A 20,820-nucleotide genomic window follows, 5' to 3' on the forward strand; every position below is an offset into this window, starting at 1 on the left:
TCAGCGGTGTCATCCACCAGATCAGCGGTGTCATCCACCAGATCAGCGGTGTCATCCACCAGATCAGCTGGGTCATCCACCAGATCAGCTGGGTCATCCACCAGATCAGCGGTGTCATCCACCAGATCAGTGGTGTCATCCACCAGATCAGCGGTGTCATCCACCAGATCAGCTGGGTCATCCACCAGATCAGCTGGGTCATCCACCAGATCAGCTGGGTCATCCACCAGATCAGCGGTGTCATCCACCAGATCAGCTGGGTCATCCACCAGATCAGCTGGGTCATCCACCAGATCAGCGGTGTCATCCACCAGATCAGCGGTGTCATCCACCAGATCAGCTGGGTCATCCACCAGATCAGCTGGGTCATCCACCAGATCAGCGGTGTCATCCACCAGATAGTTCTGATCCTGGACCCCAACAACAACACCATCAATGGGCTAAAAGAATCCAGTGAAACTGCATCATTGTAAATTGGTCCATTGGGGAGAAGAAAAAGATCTCTCACTGCTTCGCTTACTCAAACATGAGAAGTGGGGCAGGAGATCAAAGGCAGTATTCGAGGAGAGGAAAGATCACCATCTTGAAGAGAGCCCCTCGGATACAAAGTCAGTAATGTTAAGGGTACAGCTTTAGACCCCGTGTCTGGGGCCCACTGCACACTAGTAGAAGGAAATTCAAGGCAAATGAAAAAGAAAAGGCTAATTACACCCTGCTCAGAGTGCTGCTCTCACTGGAGCAACATCTCTGCTATTATGGAATTGTGGGATAGCTCACGCCCACAGCTTGATCTCTTTCAGTGCAGCTTCTTGTTCTGACTTTAACACCAAGTTAACACCCAACTCTTTCATCTCCAACTGTAAATGGTCATCAAAACATTCCAATCATGTCTTTCTGATCTCTTCTGCATCAAACTCCATCGTGTCGATGTTTACAATGTGCTTGAGCAATAACAGGTGAAAGTGCTCATAAACTTTACGTTTCTTAAATATTTATTATGGCCACTCTTAAAACGCCAGTTTATCTTTATAATTACAGGTAAATTTTTGAATTGATTTAGATGAGATATACTCATTATCTCACAAGAACACAATTATCTGGGAACTACTTCTTGCGTAGGAATTCATCAAGCACATCGGCCGCGGGCACGTACTAACACAGAATACCCAGAAACTGTGGAAAGCTGTTCGGCCATAACGAGAGCGTCCACGTTTAGCTTGTCATAAGCTAAGCTAGTGGTGCTCGTGAGAGTGTTTGGATGGACCAGTCCCTCGAAATATGGCCGCCAACTCCCACATAATATGGCGACGCATCCAGTAAACGTGAGGGGGCGCGCGCGGTTTTCATCTGTCGCGCTTGTTAAAGAAGAAGAAAAAGAAGGAAAACCAAAAACAAACATGTCGGAGCACAGAGAGGAGAGCAATGCTACTCAGCAGCTGCCTCTGGACACAAACCCTCTGAAATTAGCTGAATTACTGGACCGTGGTTGCAAACTGTTTGAGGAGGTGGAGAGTACGCAGGACGCGGCTGACTGCAGCAGCGTCCAGGTGAAGGTGAGGCGCGGCATTCATCTGCTGGAAGAAGCTTCCAGAATGGTGAAGGAGCTGCAGCTGTTCAGCGGGAACGAAGACCTGGAAGAAATAGCTACCAGCGATTTAAAGTTCCTGCTGCTGCCGGCTCTGCTCGGAGCTCTGACCGTCAAACTGAGCGGGCAGAGCGGACGCTCGGAGAAGCTGCAGACGGCCAGGACCTACTACATGGACTTCCTGAAGCGGTGTCAGGACTACAAGATCTCACAGTTCGAGCTGCCGAAGTCAGCGGGGGAAGAGCCGGAGGACCAGAACAGCTCTGTTCTTCAGGTAATTACCTCAGAATACACACACAGACAGGTTCACATCTCAGCACGTTTGTGTACATTTGTTTTCTGTATTACAAATTGTAATTTATTTATATATTAATAATAATAACAGCAACAATAGTAATAATAACTGATAATGCCACAATACAATTTTAGATCTTGAATCTTGAAAAATGATTTCATCATCCCCAAACATCCTTTCAATTGATGGGATAAGAAAAGTGTCCAAAATATCAACGTAAACTTGTGCATTTATTGATGATGTAATGACAGCCATCTCCCCAGTGCCTTTACCTGACATGCAGCCCCATATCATCAATGACTGTGGAAACTTACATGTTCTCTTCAGGCAGTCATCTTTATAAATCTCATTGGAACGGCACCAAACAAAAGTTCCAGCATCATCACCTTGCCCAATGCAGATTCGAGATTCATCACTGAATATGACTTTCATCCAGTCATCCACAGTCCATGATTGCTTTTCCTTAGCCCATTGTAACCTTGTTTATGTGTTAATGATAGCTTTCGTTTAGCTTTTCTGTATGTAAATCCCATTTCCTTTAGGGGGTTTCTTACAGTTCGGTCACAGACGTTGACTCCAGTTTCCTCCCATTCGTTCCTCATTTGTTTTGTTGTGCATTTTTCGATTTTTGAGACATATTGCTTTAAGTTTTCTGTCTTGACGCTTTGATGTCTTCCTTGGTCTACCAGTATGTTTGCCTTTAACAACCTTCCCATGTTGTTTGTATTTGGTCCAGAGTTTAGACACAGCTGACTGTGAACAACCAACATCTTTTGCAACATTGCGTGATGATTTACCCTCTTTTAAGAGTTTGATAATCCTCTCCTTTGTTTCAATTGACATCTCTCGTGTTGGAACCATGATTCATGTCAGTCCACTTGGTGCAACAGCTCTCCAAGGTGTGATCACTCCTTTTTAGATGCAGACTAACGAGCAGATCTGATTTGATGCAGGTGTTAGTTTTGGGGATGAAAATTTACAGGGTGATTCCATAATTTTTTCTTCAGAATTGAGTGATTCCATTTTTTTTCCCTCTGCTTGGTCTAAAAAAGTAACCGTTACTGACTGACACAATTTTTTTTTTCTTGATTTCTTACAGTGTTTCTTAAAGCCAGAAAGTTGCCATTTGAAATGACTTTAGTTTTGTGTCATGTCTGTGATCTGCTTTTTTTCTACAAAATTAAACAACTGAATGAACATCCTCCGAGGCCAGTGATTCCATAATTATTGCCAGGGGTTGTAGATAAACCCAAATTGAACATATTTCATGGTTCTAGCTAGCGCAAACTTGTGTTACAGCCTGTTATGCTATAATTTTGGACCATTATGCTTATTTTCAATACAGTGTAACGGGTCTGTAATCAACCGTTTCTGCAGCGCGACTCCAGTTTGAAGCGTGAATCAATGAAGCAATGCTTCGATTCAATGGCTCGTGGCTCTTTGAGTCGCTGCTGTTCAGAAGCGGTAAGTCTGCTTCTTATTCCCGCTCAAAGCCATTAAAATTTCATGAGTCACTTTCGTGTGGATTAAAGTCACTAACTGGGACTCTTGTCTTGTTGCAGTCAACAAACGAGAATCGTCCTCCGTTCCATTGGCACAGCTCCAAACGCTGCGTGGCTCTCTGCTGAGACAGAGTCCAGTCGGAATTAATAGCTTCAAAACAAATCGCCGCTTTAAATAAAATGACACCTCTTGCAAACGTTGCAATACAGACAATAAACTACAATCGACTGAAACGTTTTTTCCTCCCAAAATGAGACGACCTGCATTCTTTATGAACCTGACGTGGAGCGCTGCGAGCTGCAAGAGCTCAGCTCAGATATGGAAAGACATTCATGCCAATAATAATGTCTGAAAGGTTTTTGTCAAAAGCATTTCCTAACAGATTTTATGAGGTCTGTTAGAAAAGTAATGGACCTTTTTATTTTTTGCAAAAACCATATTGATTTGAATCATGTGTGATTGCATCAGCCAAGCTTGAACCTTCGTGCGCATGCGTGAGTTTTTTCACACCTGTCGGTTGCATCATTCGCCTGTGAGCACGCCTTGTTGGAGGAGTGGTCCAGCCCCCTCGTCGGATTTTCATTGTCAGGAAATTGGCTGATCGGCTGCCGCTTTGCTTCATCAAATTTTTTTCAGAAAGTGTGTGAGACAGCCAGGTGGAAACCATTTGGAAAATTCAGATGGCTTTCGGTGAAGATCTTATGGGGATCACACAGATTAAGGACAATTACAACTGGATTAAAGACGGCCCACAGCGGCGGATGGCGCGCCGCACACCGAGCGGCGATCGACAGACTCAAACGACCAGATCATTTCCAAAGTGAACGCTTTGTTGATCTGGGACGTCATTTGACTACCAGAGAAATGGCAAGACAGCTGGACATAGCACTTTTTCGGCACATTCCACTGTTACAGGAGTTTTTGTAATGGAAAGAGGAGCGGAGAAATTCGCCATGGAGCCGCTCATGGCGCGGGACGAAAGCACCTCCGTGTTGGTCTCACAGGACAAGCCTTAACATGCCCAGCTCTTGCACCATTCGGAAGATTCAGACGGCTTTCGGTGGCTTTTCAGTTGTGTGACTATCCGAGAAATTGTGGACGAGCTGGACATGCCACAACATGTCCTGTGAGGCTTCATCACGGCGTTGCTTTTTGTTCTGCGCCCTGCACCTCCATCCTGACGCGAGAATTCCTCTGCACGTGTTTTCATGACAAAAAACTCCTGTAACAGTGGAATGTGCCGTTCATTTCCAAAGTAAACGCTTTGTTGATCCAGGACATCGTCTGACTACCACAGAAATGGCAGAAGAGTTTGACATCAGCACTTTTTCGGCATGAAAAGACGTGCGGAGGAATTCGCACCACCTCAAAAGCACAGTCTCCCCTGGTCTTCAGTCTTGGCCTAGGCACAACCAATAGGCCCAGGTCCAAATACCTCAGAGACCTGCTTGTCACATATGGATGTAATAGCTCGGTGATATAAGATGGCATTTGACCATGCAGAGCTCTAAAAGTCAGTACTAGAATTGTAAATTGGAGGTAGAAATGGATGGGGAGCCAGTGCAAGGAGGAGAGGATTGGGGTTATATGTGACCTCTTTGATGACCTCATCAGCAGCCTTGCAGCCGCATTCTGAACCGTTTGTAAGCGGTCCAAAGAGGACTTGCTAAGGCTAAAAAATAGTGAGTTACAGTAATCCAGACGTGACGACACAAATGCATGAATGATCATCTCCAACTCCGCCCGAGACACAATGCTGCGCAGACGGGCAATATTACACAAATGGTAAAAACAAGACTGTGCCAGGCGGGTAACATACGCGTCAAAATTGAGGGAATGATCAATCAATCAATCAATCAACTTTTTTTTTATATAGTGCCAAATCACAACAAACAGTTGCCCCAAGGCGCTTTATATTGTAAGGCAAGGCCATACAATAATTATGAAAAACCCCAACGGTCAAAACGACCCCCTATGAGCAAGCACTTGGCTACAGTGGGAAGGAAAAACTCCCTTTTAACAGGAAGAAACCTCCAGCAGAACCAGGCTCAGGGAGGGGCAGTCTTCTGCTGAGACTGGTTGGGGCTGAGGGAAAGAACCAGGAAAAAGACATGCTGTGGAGGGGGGCAGAGATCGATCACTAATGATTAAATGCAGAGTGATGCATACGGAGCAAAAAGAGAAAGAAACAGTGCATCATGGGAACCCCCCCACAGTCTACGTCTAAAGCAGCATAACCAAGGGATGGTCCAGGGTCACCTGATCCAGCCCTAACTATAAGCCTTAGCGAAAAGGAAAGTTTTAAGCCTAATCTTAAAAGTAGAGAGGGTATCTGTCTCCCTGATCTGAATTGGGAGCTGGTTCCACAGGAGAGGAGCCTGAAAGCTGAAGGCTCTGCCTCCCATTCTACTCTTACAAACCCTAGGAACTACAAGTAAGCCTGCAGTCTGAGAGCAAAGCGCTCTAATGGGGTAATATGGTACTACGAGGTCCCTAAGATAAGATGGGACCTGATTATTCAAAACCTTATAAGTAAGAAGAAGAATTTTAAATTCTATTCTAGAATTAACAGGAAGCCAATGAAGAGAGGCCAACACGGGTGAGATATGCTCTCTCCTGCTAGTCCCCGTCAGTACTCTAGCTGCAGCATTCTGAACCAACTGAAGGCTTTTTAGGGAACTTTTAGGACAACCTGATAATAATGAATTACAATAGTCCAGCCTAGAGGAAATAAATGCATGAATTAGTTTTTCAGCATCACTCTGAGACAAGACCTTTCTGATTTTAGAGATATTGCGTAAATGCAAAAAGCAGTCCTACATATTTGTTTAATATGCGCTTTGAATGACATATCCTGATCAAAAATGACTCCAAGATTTCTCACAGTATTACTAGAGGTCAGGGTAATGCCATCCAGAGTAAGGATCTGGTTAGACACCATGTTTCTAAGATTTGTGGGGCCAAGAACAATAACTTCAGTTTTATCTGAGTTTAAAAGCAGGAAATTAGAGGTCATCCATGTCTTTATGTCTGTAAGACAATCCTGCAGTTTAGCTAATTGGTGTGTGTCCTCTGGCTTCATGGATAGATAAAGCTGGGTATCATCTGCGTAACAATGAAAATTTAAGCAATACCGTCTAATAATACTGCCTAAGGGAAGCATGTATAAAGTGAATAAAATTGGTCCTAGCACAGAACCTTGTGGAACTCCATAATTAACTTTAGTCTGTGAAGAAGATTCCCCATTTACATGAACAAACTGTAATCTATTAGACAAATATGATTCAAACCACCGCAGCGCAGTGCCTTTAATACCTATGACATGCTCTAATCTCTGTAATAAAATTTTATGGTCAACAGTATCAAAAGCAGCACTGAGGTCTAACAGAACAAGCACAGAGATGAGTCCACTGTCCGAAGCCATAAGAAGATCATTTGTAACCTTCACTAATGCTATTTCTGTACTATGATGAATTCTAAAACCTGACTGAAACTCTTCAAATAGACCATTCCTCTGCAGATGATCAGTTAGCTGTTTTACAACTACCCTCTCAAGAATCTTTGAGAGAAAAGGAATGTTGGAGATTGGCCTATAATTAGCTAAGATAGCTGGGTCAAGTGATGGCTTTTTAAGTAATGGTTTAATTACTGCCACCTTAAAAGCCTGTGGTACATAACCAACTAACAAAGATAGATTGATCATATTTAAGATTGAAGCATTAAATAATGGTAGGACTTCCTTGAGCAGCCTGGCAGGAATGGGGTCTAATAAACATGTTGATGGTTTGGATGAAGTAACTAATGAAAATAACTCAGACAGAACAATCGGAGAGAAAGAGTCTAACCAAATACCGGCATCACTGAAAGCAGCCAAAGATAACGTTACATCTTTGGGATGGTTATGAGTAATTTTTTCTCTAATAGTCAAAATTTTGTTAGCAAAGAAAGTCATGAAGTCATTACTAGTTAAAGTTAATGGAATACTCAGCTCAATAGAGCTCTGACTCTTTGTCAGCCTGGCTACAGTGCTGAAAAGAAACCTGGGGTTGTTCTTATTTTCTTCAATTAGTGATGAGTAGAAAGATGTCCTAGCTTTACGGAGGGCTTTTTTATAGAGCAACAAACTCTTTTTCCAGGCTAAGTGAAGATCTTCTAAATTAGTGAGACGCCATTTCCTCTCCAACTTACGGGTTATCTGCTTTAAGCTACGAGTTTGTGAGTTATACCACAGAGTCAGGCACTTCTGATTTAAAGCTCTCTTTTTCAGAGGAGCTACAGCATCCAAAGTTGTCTTCAATGAGGATGTAAAACTATTGACGAGATACTCTAACTCCCTTACAGAGTTTAGGTAGCTACTCTGCTCTGTGTTGGTATATGACATTAGAGAACATAAAGAAGGAATCATATCCTTAAACCTAGTTACAGCGCTTTCTGAAAGACTTCTAGTGTAATGAAACTTATTCCCCACTGCAGGGTAGTCCATCAGGGTAAATGTAAATGTTATTAAAAAATGATCAGACAGAAGGGAGTTTTCAGGGAATACTGTTAAGTCTTCTATTTCCATACCATAAGTCAGAACAAGATCTAAGATATGATTAAAGTGGTGGGTGGACTCATTTACTTTTTGAGCAAAGCCAATAGAGTCTAATAATAGATTAAATGCAGTGTTGAGGCTGTCATTCTCAGCATCTGTGTGGATGTTAAAATCGCCCACTATAATTATCTTATCTGAGCTAAGCACTAAGTCAGACAAAAGGTCTGAAAATTCACAGAGAAACTCACAGTAACGACCAGGTGGACGATAGATAATAACAAATAAAACTGGTTTTTGGGACTTCCAATTTGGATGGACAAGACTAAGAGACAAGCTTTCAAATGAATTAAAGCTCTGTCTAGGTTTTTGATTAATTAATAAGCTGGAATGGAAGATTGCTGCTAATCCTCCGCCCCGGCCCGTGCTACGAGCATTCTGACAGTTAGTGTGACTCGGGGGTGTTGACTCATTTAAACTAACATATTCATCCTGCTGTAACCAGGTTTCTGTTAGGCAGAATAAATCAATACGTTGATCAATTATTATATCATTTACCAACAGGGATCGAACGTAACACCCAAGTTCCTCACTGCTGAGCGAACAAAAGGGGCCAGAGAACCAAGATTCCCAACCACAGTGGGAACAAACTCGTCAGGGGCACAAACAAGAACCTCAGTTTTTGCTATATTTAAAGACAAATACTTGGCTGCCATCCAGCCACCAATAACCTCAACACAGCTCTGAAGAGCAAATACCCTAGAGACCGTTTGAGGAGTGAATGAAATATACAGCTGGATGTCATCCACATAACAGTGGTAGGAGACATCTTAAACACTGCTCAAGACATGACCAAGTGGGAGCAAATATAGAGCAAACAATATAGGTCCCAGAACAGAACCTTGAGGCACACCACAGGATAGCATGGCAGAGGAGGACATAAATTTACCAGTAGCAACAGCGAAAGTCCTGTGTGAAAGATAAGATTAAAACCAGTCCAGAGCAGACCCAGAAATGCCCACCCAAGTCCTTAGTCTCTCAACTAAAACTCCATGATCCACCGTGTCAAAAGCAGCAGAGAGATCCAAAAGGACAAGTACAGAATATTCACCTGCATCTCTGCGCATTAAAATATCGTTTGAAACTCTGAGAAGGGCAGTTTCTGTAGAGTGCAAGTGACGGAACCCAGACTGGAATTTATCAAGAATATTATGTTCAGCTAAAACCTCATTAAGCTGTATGGCCACCACTTTCTCTAAAACTTTGGAAATAAAAGGCAACTTTGAAATTGGTCTAAAATTTTGAAGGAGTGAAGGATCAGCATTAGGCTTTTTTAAAAGAGGGTGAATAACTGCCTGTTTAAAATACTGAGGGACATAACCGGAAAGCAGTGATCTGTTTATTATCAATAAGACAACCGGGCCAATAGAATGGAAGACCTTTTTAAAAAAAGGAGGTAGGGACGATATCAAGTGGGCAAGAGGAAGGTTTCAATCTGTCCACCAGACCAGTGAGCTCTTTCTGTGATATACAACCCCTGGCAATAATTATGGAATCACCGGCCTCGGAGGATGTTCATTCAGTTGTTTAATTTTGTAGAAAAAAAGCAGATCACAGACATGACACAAAACTAAAGTCATTTCAAATGGCAACTTTCTGGCTTTAAGAAACACTAAGAAATCAAGAAAAAAGATTGTGGCAGTCAGTAAGGGTTACTTTTTTAGACCAAGCAGAGGGAAAAAAATATGGACTCACTCAACTCTGAGGAATAAATTATTGAATCACCCTGTAAATTTTCATCCCCAAAACTAACACCTGCATCAAATCAGATCTGCTCGTTAGTCTGCATCTAAAAAGGAGTGATCACACCTTGGAGAGCTGTTGCACCAAGTGGACTGACATGAATCAAGACTCCAACATGAGAGATGTTAATTGAAACAAAGGAGAGGATTATCAAACTCTTAAAAGAGGGTAAATCATCACGCAATGTTGCAAAAGATGTTGGTTGTTCACAGTCAGCTGTGTCTAAACTCTGGACCAAATACAAACAACATGGGAAGGTTGTTAAAGGCAAACATACTGGTAGACCAAGGAAGACATCAAAGCGTCAAGACAGAAAACTTAAAGCAATATGTCTCAAAAATCGAAAATGCACAACAAAACAAATGAGGAACGAATGGGAGGAAACTGGAGTCAACGTCTGTGACCGAACTGTAAGAAACCGCCTAAAGGAAATGTGATTTACATACAGAAAAGCTAAACGAAAACCATCATTAACACCTAAACAGAAAAAAAACAAGGTTACAATGGGCTAAGGAAAAGCAATCATGGACTGTGGATGACTGGATGAAAGTCATATTCAGTGATGAATCTCGAATCTGCATTGGGCAAGGTGATGATGGTCATTGATGATATGGGGCTGCATGTCAGGTAAAAGCACTGGGGAGATGGCTGTCATTACATCATCAATAAATGCACAAGTTTATGTTGATATTTTGGACACTTTTCTTATCCCATCAATTGAAAGGATGTTTGGGGATGATGAAATCATTTTTCAAGATGATAATGCATCTTGCCATAGAGCAAAAACTGTGAAAACATTCCTTGCAAAAAGACACATAGGGTCAATGTCATGGCCTGCAAATAGTCCGGATCTTAATCCAATTGAAAATCTTTGGTGGAAGTTGAAGAAAATGGTCCATGACAAGGCTCCAACCTGCAAAGTTGATCTGGCAACAGCAATCAGAGAAAGTTGGAGCCAGATTGATGAAGAGTACTGTTTGTCACTCATTAAGTCCATGCCTCAGAGACTGCAAGCTGTTATAAAAGCCAGAGGTGGTGCAACAAAATACTAGTGATGTGTTGGAGCGTTGTTTTGTTTTTCATGATTCCATCATTTATTCCTCAGAATTGAGTGAGTCCATATTTTTTCCCCTCTGCTTGGTCTAAAAAAGTAACCATTACTGACTGCCACAATTTTTTTTCCTGAGTTCTTACAGTGTTTCTTAAAGCCAGAAAGTTGCCATTTGAAATGACTTTAGTTTTGTGTCATGTCTGTGATCTGCTTTTTTTCTACAAAATTAAACAACTGAATGAACATCCTCCGAGGCCGGTGATTCCATCATTTTTGCCAGGGGTTGTAGGTTTAAAACTATCCAGAACTGATGGCCGGGTAAGATAGGGGACAGGAAAAGAAAGAGAGGGATTAATATTTGCCCTTGTCCTTGTCACTGTTCTCATGTCATCTCTTTGACAAACACACCATAAATGAGCTCCAGAAGGTTTACAGCTGAAGAAATTTTATCAGATTTTAAACTGGGATAGTGATGCAGAGGAAAAGATTTCAGAGACAAAGAATCTTTCAGAGACTGAGAACAATGTTATTGATGATGCAGACTGTCAATTCTGACCTTCTTGCTGTGAGGCAACAGTGCTAACTAGTGCTGCTACTAATGACTAATTTTCTAACGACTAATTAGTTGAGTAATCTAAACAACTAAATTTCCAAAAAAATCAAGTATTTGCTATTTCATTTTAGGTTTTTTTTTTTTTTTATTCTGAATGCAACTCAAAGGCGAAAAAGTACCATGTCATAAAGTAAAAATAAAATAAATAAATTACAATATTAAATAAATGAAATTAAATAAATAATAAAGTGCAATAAAATGGGAGAATGTCTTCAAAGTTACAGAAATAGTATAAGAAAATCTCCAAAGTATAATAATTTCCAGTGCAAAATAACACATGAAAACAGTGTAGTTTTTATCAAAAGCATCTAGACATTTTGACATGAATGTCTCTCCATAGAATCTGAGCTGAGCCCAGCTGGCTGCTGTCTGTCAGCGCAGAACGTCTCCAACTTTTGATGCAGTTTATTGTTTGTATTATAACATTTGGAAAGAGGTGTCATTTGATTGAAATGGTGATTCACTTTGAAGTTATTAATTCCGGCCGGACTCTAGCTTTCTAACTCTATCTAGACTCGGCAGAGAACTGTGCACCGTTTGAAGCTGTTTGAACAAAACGGTTCTTTCACCCAACAAAACAGAAGTCCCAGTTAGTGACTGTAATCTGCACAAAAGTAACTCACAATTGGTATATTTTAATGGCTCCGAGAGGAATTCAGCAGCGGATTTGCTACTTCTGAAAGGCAGCGAATCAAAGAACCGAAGCGGGTCGGAACAGTGCTTCATTGCTTCAAGCTTAAAAGAGATGCAAAAAAAAAAAAAAAAATTCTATGGCACCTAGCAGCTGACTTAGAACTGGTGCGGACCAGGAGAATCCGACTGTTTAATTAAAACAAAGCATCAGCTTTTTTATTTAGGAAACACATTTTTTTATTTCAGCCCAAACACAAGGGCTGCAACTCAAGATTCTTTTAGTAATCGATTAATCAGTCCACTGTTTTTTAGATTAATCTTTTCTTTTTACTCACATGTGAGTTTTGGCATTATTTCTCTGAGTTATTATTAAAAGGCCTTTGTCACGCAACATCAACGTTTGAGCTTGTAACAAAGTTATGACGTCATATTGTTGTCAGAAACATACCTGGAGTAGTGTCTTGTTTTATTTTAGACATACATACATCACAAAGAGATTTCCACCAGGTTTCACCTGATTAGGAGCATTTTTAGATGCCGACAGCAACTGTCTCAACCACTGACAACATATTACAGCAAGAGTCCACAAAAGTATTTTAAAGGGCTGACTAAAGTGTATTATGTGATCTTTAATAAGATATTTTCATGAAAAAAGACACAAATGTGCAGTTTACTGCATTTTACTTTTTTCTTGTGTAAAAACACAGCTTTTAGATGTGGTTTGACTGAAACAAATTGTCATTAAACTTAAATAAAACAGGGATGAAGTGGAGGTTTAAGAGTCACTAGGTGTTCACAGGAAACACTTATTTATTTCTATATTGATTTATTTATGTTCATTGTTAGTTTTATCTGTTCTTTGTTTTTTTGTTTATCTGTTTTTTGGGGGGTGTCTGTTTCTCTAAAATTGTATTGTGGTTATTATTACTATTGTTGCTGTTATTAATATATAAATAAATTACAATTTGTAATACATTTGACTCTTTGATGACAACAAACGCTGAGCCATGAATTATATAATACAGAAAACAAATGTACACAAACGTGCTGAGATGTGAACAGCTTAATGCTAACTTTAACATTGAAAATGCCATAGACATGCTAACGCATTAGCATCGGTCCCGTTTTTAAGTTATAAAATACATCTATTAACTGTTTCAGAAGACCTTAACAGGTCGGTTTAACAAAAAAAAGGTAAATATTACTCACAGACGTATGCACTTTAGGATTTTAGTGGGGAAAAATTAAGATAAATTGAAATAAAACAATGAACCAACGAAGCAGCAGACCGAAGCACTGCTTCATTGGCTCAAGGTTCAAAGTAAAGCCGTGCTGCAGAAACAGTTGATTACATGGAAGAAATGAAACACTTGCGGTATAACAAAGATATTTAGCAACTAATCGATGACTAAATTAGTTGACAACTATTTTAATAATTGAGTTTAATTGATTAAATCAATTACCGGCAGTTGTTTCAGCTTGACTTCACCTCTCCTCATGCTATCAGATCCTGTGTGTGTGTGTGTGTGTGTGTGTGTGTGTGTGTGTGTGTGTGTGTGTGTGTGTGTGTGGCAGCACGTCGCCTGTACGCCTGAGCTAAACCATTGTACAACAGTGCAGGGGTGGGAGGGGCCCTCAGAGATCTTTCGTTATTATTGTTAGAGCAGAATTGTGTTTCATTATATTGTTTTACAACATGAGTTTTTGCCCCCCCCCATGCTCTGGGCCCTGGGTACATAGTACCCTTTACCCCCCCAGTCCGACGCCCCTGAACGTGTTACTCTTTTCAATTAAAAGGCTTTGCTTTCTTCTTCCAGTCTGGTCCTGGCTCATCAGATCTAGTTGCCATGGCAGCACAAAGAAACATCAAAATAGAACGGTACCGTCAGAAGAAGGAGCTGGAAGCCAGGCTGGCTGAGATGCAGCGAGCTGTGGACAGTGGCCAGGCAGATGATGAAGTCAGCAGAGAGTTTTACGTTCTCAGCGTACGCAGATGGGTTGGCATATGCTTGGAAGAAATACAAAGCGTCGACATGGAGGTGCTGATACTGAAGGCGAGGAATTTTCAGGGGCGTGAAGCTCATGAGAAGCCTCCCCGTCCAGCGCGGGCTCCCATGAAGAACTTCATTCTGACCAAGACTGCTGCACAGGTGAGGCGCTGGTCTCAACTCAGAAAAGAGCTTTTTCAGTTGCTCTTTAGATTCATTTTCTGCTGCTGAAAATCCTGCAGGGGGTCACAGGTTGGTCTTCATTAAAAAAACAAAAAACAGCAGTCGCTCTCTTCTTATCACCCTCTAGGGGTGTGCGGGTATCAAATGGCAACAACGTTAAGTATCTGCAATCCCAAAACCATAAAAGCTGGGGGCGGGGTTCACCCTGATTGTAACTCCGCCCAACTGGTTGGTAGATTCCAATGAGCCACTTTTGAAGATATGACAGTAATAATAATGAGGCTTTTTGACTACCAAGACAGTCAGGGATGCACAGTGTTGGATTTTTACTGATATTTGAGCTGATGCTGGAATATAAACATTGGGCTTTTTTTTTTCTTTTTATTTAATTTTGTTGATTTCTTCAGGCTCAATGGAGCTGCATTCTAATTGGTAGAAAATGCAAACAGTACTCAACACAAATGATGCAGGGCTCAAAATTGTGACCAAATCTTTGAGTCAGTGTGCTTTATTTTTTAAAACAAGTCGTGTGCATGACCTGCAAATTTACAGTTTTAATAGTTTTTTAATTTTATTTATTTATTTATTTTAATGTTAAGCAGAGCAGTGTAAAAATGGTCAGTGGCTTCCACTAACTTGACAGGAGTTTTTGCAACAAAGTCCTTTCCAGCCTTCACCAGCACGCACACACACACACACACACACACACACACAAAAGATTTTCCACATGGGTTGAAATCGTAGCTGCTGGGAAACACTGATAAACTGCTTCTAATGCAGATTCATGTCTCATCTCCTCCTGCAGTAAACAACAGCCAGTGTTGCCACAGTTACTTTGAAAAAGTAATCCAATTACTGATTACCGATGACTCCTTGAAAAAATAACTAAGTTAGACTACTAGTTACTTTTTTAGTTACTTTCCCCAGCTGGTGACAACAGCCCTCTGCCACCTCAACATGACAATGATACAGTAGTGTTCAGTATAGTGCTATGTGACTAAAAAGATGAATCCAGGTTTTGAGTATATTTCTTATTGTTACATGGGAAAGAAGGTACCAGTAGATTCAGTAGATTCTCACAAATCCAACAAGACCAAGCATTCATGATATGCACACTCTGAAGGCTATGAAATTGGGCTATTAGTAAAAAAAAGTAGAAAAGCGGGTGTTCACAATAATAGTAGTGTGACATTCAGTCAGTGAGTTCATCAGTTTTGTGGAACAAACAGGTGTGAATCAGGTGTCCCCTATTTAAGGATGAAGCCAGCACCTGTTGAACATGTTGTAGTCTTACACACCTCTCTGCAGCTTCTCTCCCCCTGCCATCCCCTCATTACCCCATCCCTGTAGAGACGGTGCCTGCTCCCAGACCACCAAGAACCAGCAAAAATCTATTTAAGCATAAAAATTCAAAAAGAAAAAAATAATATAGCACCTTCTACTGCACCACAGACTAAAACAGTTAAATGTGGTCTATTAAACATTAGGTCTCTCTCTTCTAAGTCCCTGTTAGTAAATGATATAATAATTGATCAACATATTGATTTATTCTGCCTTACAGAAACCTGGTTACAGCAGGATGAATATGTTCATTTAAATGAGTCAACTCCCCCGACTGCCAGAATGCTCGTAGCACGGGCCGAGGCGGAGGATTAGCAGCAATCTTCCATTCCAGCTTATTAATTAATCAAAAACCCAGACAGAGCTTTAATTCATTTGAAAGCTTGACTCTTAGTCTTGTCCATCCAAATTGGAAGTCCCAAAAACCAGTTTTATTTGTTGTTATCTATCGTCCACCTGGTCGTTACTGTGAGTTTCTCTGTGAATTTTCAGACCTTTTGTCTGACTTAGTGCTTAGCTCAGATAAGATAATTATAGTGGGCGATTTTAACATCCACACAGATGCTGAGAATGACAGCCTCAACACTGCATTTAATCTATTATTAGACTCAGTTGGCTTTGCTCAAAATGTAAATGAGTCCACCCACCACTTTAATCATACCTTAGATCTTGTTCTGACTTATGGTATGGAAATTGAAGACTTAATAGTATTCCCTGAAAACTCCCTTCTGTCTGATCATTTCTTAATAACATTTACTCTGATGGACTACCCAGCAGTGGGGAATAAGTTTCATTACACTAGAAGTCTTTCAGAAAGCGCTGTAACTAGGTTTAAGGATATGATTCCTTCTTTATGTTCTCTAATGCCATATACCAACACAGTGCAGAGTAGCTACCTAAACTCTGTAAGTGAGATAGAGTATCTCGTCAGTAGTTTTACATCCTCATTAAAGACAACTTTGGATGCTGTAGCTCCTCTGAAAAAGAGAACCTTAAATCAGAAGTGCCTGACTCCGTGGTATAACTCACAAACTCGCAGCTTAAAGTTGGAGAGGAAATGGCGTCTCACTAATTTAGAAGATCTTCACTTAGCCTGGAAAAAGAGTCTGTTGCTCTATAAAAAAGCCCTCCATAAAGCTAGGACATCTTACTACTCATCACTAATTGAAGAAAATAAGAACAACCCCAGGTTCTTTTCAGCACTGTAGCCAGGCTGACAAAGAGTCAGAGCTCTATTGAGCCGAGTATTCCTTTAACTTTAACTAGTAATGACTTCATGACTTTCTTTGCTAATAAAATTTTAACTATTAGAGAAAAAATTACTCATAACCATCCCAAAGACGTATCGTTATCTTTGGCTGCTTTCAGTGATGCTGGTATTTGGTTAGACTCTTTCTCTCCGATTGTTCTGTCTGAGTTATTTTCATTAGTTACTTCATCCAAACCATCAACATGTTTATTAGACCCCATTCCTACCATGCTGCTCAAGGAAGCCCTACCATTAATTAATGCTTCGATCTTAAATATGATCAATCTATCTTTATTAGTTGGCTATGTACCACAGGCTTTTAAGGTGGCAGTAATTAAACTATTACTTAAAAAGCCATCACTTGACCCAGCTATCTTAGCTAATTATAGGCCAATCTCCAACCTTCCTTTTCTCTCAAAAATTCTTGAAAGGGTAGTTGTAAAACAGCTAACTGATCATCTGCAGAGGAATGGTCTATTTGAAGAGTTTCAGTCAGGTTTTAGAATTCATCATAGTACAGAAACAGCATTAGTGAAGGTTACAAATGATCTTCTTATGGCCGCAGACAGTGGACTCATCTCTGTGCTCATCCTGTTAGACCTCAGTGCTGCTTTTGATACTGTTGACCATAAAATTTTATTACAGAGATTAGAGCATGCCATAGGTATTAAAGGCACTGCGCTGCGGTGGTTTGAATCATATTTATCTAATAGATTACAATTTGTTCATGTAAATGGGGAATCTTCTTCATAGACTAAGGTTAATTATGGAGTTCCACAAGGTTCTGTGCTAGGACCAATTTTATTCACTTTATACATGCTTCCCTTAGGCAGTATTATTAGACAGCATTGCTTAAATTTTCATTGTTACGCAGATGATACCCAGCTTTATCTATCCATGAAGCCAGAGGACACACACCAATTAGCTAAACTGCAGGATTGTCTTACAGACATAAAGACATGGATGACCTCTAATTTCCTGCTTTTAAACTCAGATAAAACTGAAGTTATTGTACTTGGCCCCACAAATCTTAGAAACATGGTGTCTAACCAGATCCTTACTCTGGATGGCATTACCCTGACCTCTAGTAATACTGTGAGAAATCTTGGAGTCATTTTTGATCAGGATATGTCATTCAAAGCGCATATTAAACAAATATGTAGGACTGCTTTTTTGCATTTACGCAATATCTCTAAAATTAGAAAGGTCTTGTCTCAGAGTGATGCTGAAAAACTAATTCATGCATTTATTTCCTCTAGGCTGGACTATTGTAATTCATTATTATCAGGTTGTCCTAAAAGTTCCCTGAAAAGCCTTCAGTTAATTCAAAATGCTGCAGCTAGAGTACTGACAGGGACTAGAAGGAGAGAGCATATCTCACCCATATTGGCCTCTCTTCATTGGCTTCCTGTTAATTCTAGAATAGAATTTAAAATTCTTCTTCTTACTTATAAGGTTTTGAATAATCAGGTCCCATCTTATCTTAGGGACCTCATAGTACCATATCACCCCTATAGAGCACTTCGCTCTCAGACTGCAGGCTTACTTGTAGTTCCTAGGGTTTGTAAGAGTAGAATGGGAGACAGAGCCTTCAGTTTTCAGGCTCCTCCTGTGGAACCAGCTCTCAATTCAGATCAGGGAGACAGACACCCTCTCTACTTTTAAGATTAGGCTTAAAACTTTCATTTTTGCTAAAGCTTATAGTTAGGGCTGGATCAGGTGACCCTGAACCATCCCTTAGTTATGCTGCTATAGACTTAGACTGCTGGGGGGTTCCCATGATGCACTGAGTGTTTCTTTCTCTTTTTGCTCTGTATGCACCACTCTGCATTTAATCATTAGTGATTGATCTCTGCTCTCTTCCACAGCATGTCTTTTTCCTGGTTCTCTCCCTCAGCCCCAACCGGTCCCAGCAGAAGACTGCCCCTTCCTGAGCCTGTGTTATATGGCTGGGGGGGCCTGGCTGCCGGTTTGTTTCTGTCTTTTGGTTTTCCTCCCAGGTGGCGTGCGTTTGGGACTGAGTGGCTGTGTTGCTGAGGCTGTCAGGACCTCACCCTGATCACCTGCGACTCGTCAGGACTCACAGCTGTGGTGCATCTGGATGGATTGGAACATGTTGGCATTTAAGACTGGAGTGCACAGTGTGTATTTGCCAGAGACCCGACCTTGTGACCAGACGGGTGAGATCGTCGTCTCGGGAGCCATCTCATCAGCAGCGGATGCTGAGAACGTCCAGGTTTGATGCACAGTCTGTGAAAGAGGAGGGGGTGAGGTTTCACGCTCGTCAGCACACTTCCTGAGGTACGTTAGATTTTGTGACTAACAGTTATACAGTCAGTAAATGTGGTGTCCCTCACACCTTATTGTATTGAGCTGTTTGTTAGTCATGTATCAGCTTCCACTGCAGTGGAGTTTTGTGAACTGGATGTTCCATGCCTGCAGGTTGGGAAGCTGATCAGTAATCAAGCCAGGAAGTGTTTGCTGTTTGTACACCTTTAAGTGTTCTGTGTGTAGAGTGTGGACTCACATAATGGTTCCTTCTTTCACAGACTCGGTTGTTGCGGCCACCTGGGGGGTGTCGGCGGGGTCCTTGGGTCCGAAACAGCTTCTGGCTCCGGACCGTTAGCGCTGCTGGGAGCGCACCACGCCAGGCCGCACCTTTTTGTTATTATATTATCACTGTTATGTATTAAATTCAGTTAGCCTTTGTACCGTGCTCTGCTTATTTCATACTGGGTCCTTCAAACGCTGGTCGGTTCTCCGAGCTGCGTCCGACACATAACAGCCTGGTTCTGCTGGAGGTTTCTTCCTGTTAAAAGGGAGTTTTTCCTTCCCACTGTAGCCAAGTGCTTGCTCACAGGGTGTCGTTTTGACCATTGGGGTTTTTCTGTAATTATTGTATGGCTTTTGCCTTACAATATAAAGCGCCTTGGGGCAACTGTTTGTTGTGATTTGGTGCTATATAAATAAAATTGATTGATTGATTGCTTTTCTCTTTGAAAGCCTGAGGAAAATGGGACGTTCAAGACATTGTTCAGAAGAACAGCGTAGTTTGATTAAAAAGTTGATTGGAGAGGGGAAAACTTATACGCAGGTGCAAAAAATTATAGGCTGTTCATCTACAATGATCTCCAATGCTTTAAAATGGACAAAAAAAAAAAACAAACGCGTGGAAGACAACGGAAAACAACCATCAAAATGGATAGAAGAATAACCAGAATGGCAAAGGCTCACCCATTGATCAGCTCCAGGATGATCAAAGACAGTCTGGAGTTACCTGTAAGTGCTGTGACAGTTTGAAGACGCCTGTGTGAAGCTAATTTATTTGCAAGAATCCCCCGCAAAGTCCCTCTGTTAAATAAAAGGCATGCAGAAGAGGTTATAGTTTGCCAAAGAACACATCAACTGGCCTAAAGAGAAATGGAGGAATATTTTGTGGACTGATGAGAGTAAAATTGTTCTTTTTGGGTCCAAGGGCCGCAGACGGTTTGTGAGACGACCCCCAAACTCTGAATTCAAGCCACAGTTCACAGTGAAGACAGTGAAGCATGGTGGTGCAAGCATCATGATATGGGCATGTTTCTCCTACTATGGTGTTGGGCCTATATATCGCATACCAGGTATCATGGATCAGTTTGGATATGTCAAAATACTTGAATAGGTCATGTTGCCTTATGCTGAAGAGGACATGCCCTTGAAATGGGTGTTTCAACAATACAATGACCCCAAGCACACTAGTAAACCAGCAAAATCTTGGTTCCAAACCAACAAAATTAATGCCTCGCAGATGTGAAGAAATCATGAAAAACTGTGGTTATACAACTAAATACTAGTTTAGTGATTCACGGGATTGTTAAAAAAGCAGTTTGAACATAATAGTTTTGAGTTTGTAGCATCAACAGCAGATGCTACTATTATTGTGAACACCCCCTTTTCTACTTTTTTTACTAATAGCCCAATTTCATAGCCTTAAGAGTGTGCATATCATGAATGCTTGGTCTTGTTGGATTTGTGAGAATCTACTGAATCTACTGGTACCTTGTTT

The 20,820-nt window shown here is 41.0% G+C and overlaps 1 protein-coding gene across 1 annotated transcript in view; it reads left to right on the forward strand.

Moving 5' to 3' along the window:
* Positions 1-1,375: 1,375 nt before the first annotated feature.
* igbp1 (immunoglobulin (CD79A) binding protein 1) overlaps positions 1,376-20,820 on the forward strand; it is a 67,315-nt gene continuing 47,870 nt past the window's right edge. The window contains exons 1-2 of the mRNA XM_034180997.1: positions 1,376-1,859; positions 13,832-14,164. Coding sequence (XP_034036888.1) covers positions 1,398-1,859; positions 13,832-14,164 — 795 coding nt within the window. The 5' untranslated portion in view covers positions 1,376-1,397. The remainder of the gene's footprint in view (positions 1,860-13,831; positions 14,165-20,820) is intronic.

The sequence above is a fragment of the Thalassophryne amazonica genome, chromosome 11 (assembly GCF_902500255.1).
Source record: "Thalassophryne amazonica chromosome 11, fThaAma1.1, whole genome shotgun sequence".
Taxonomy (NCBI): domain Eukaryota; kingdom Metazoa; phylum Chordata; class Actinopteri; order Batrachoidiformes; family Batrachoididae; genus Thalassophryne; species Thalassophryne amazonica.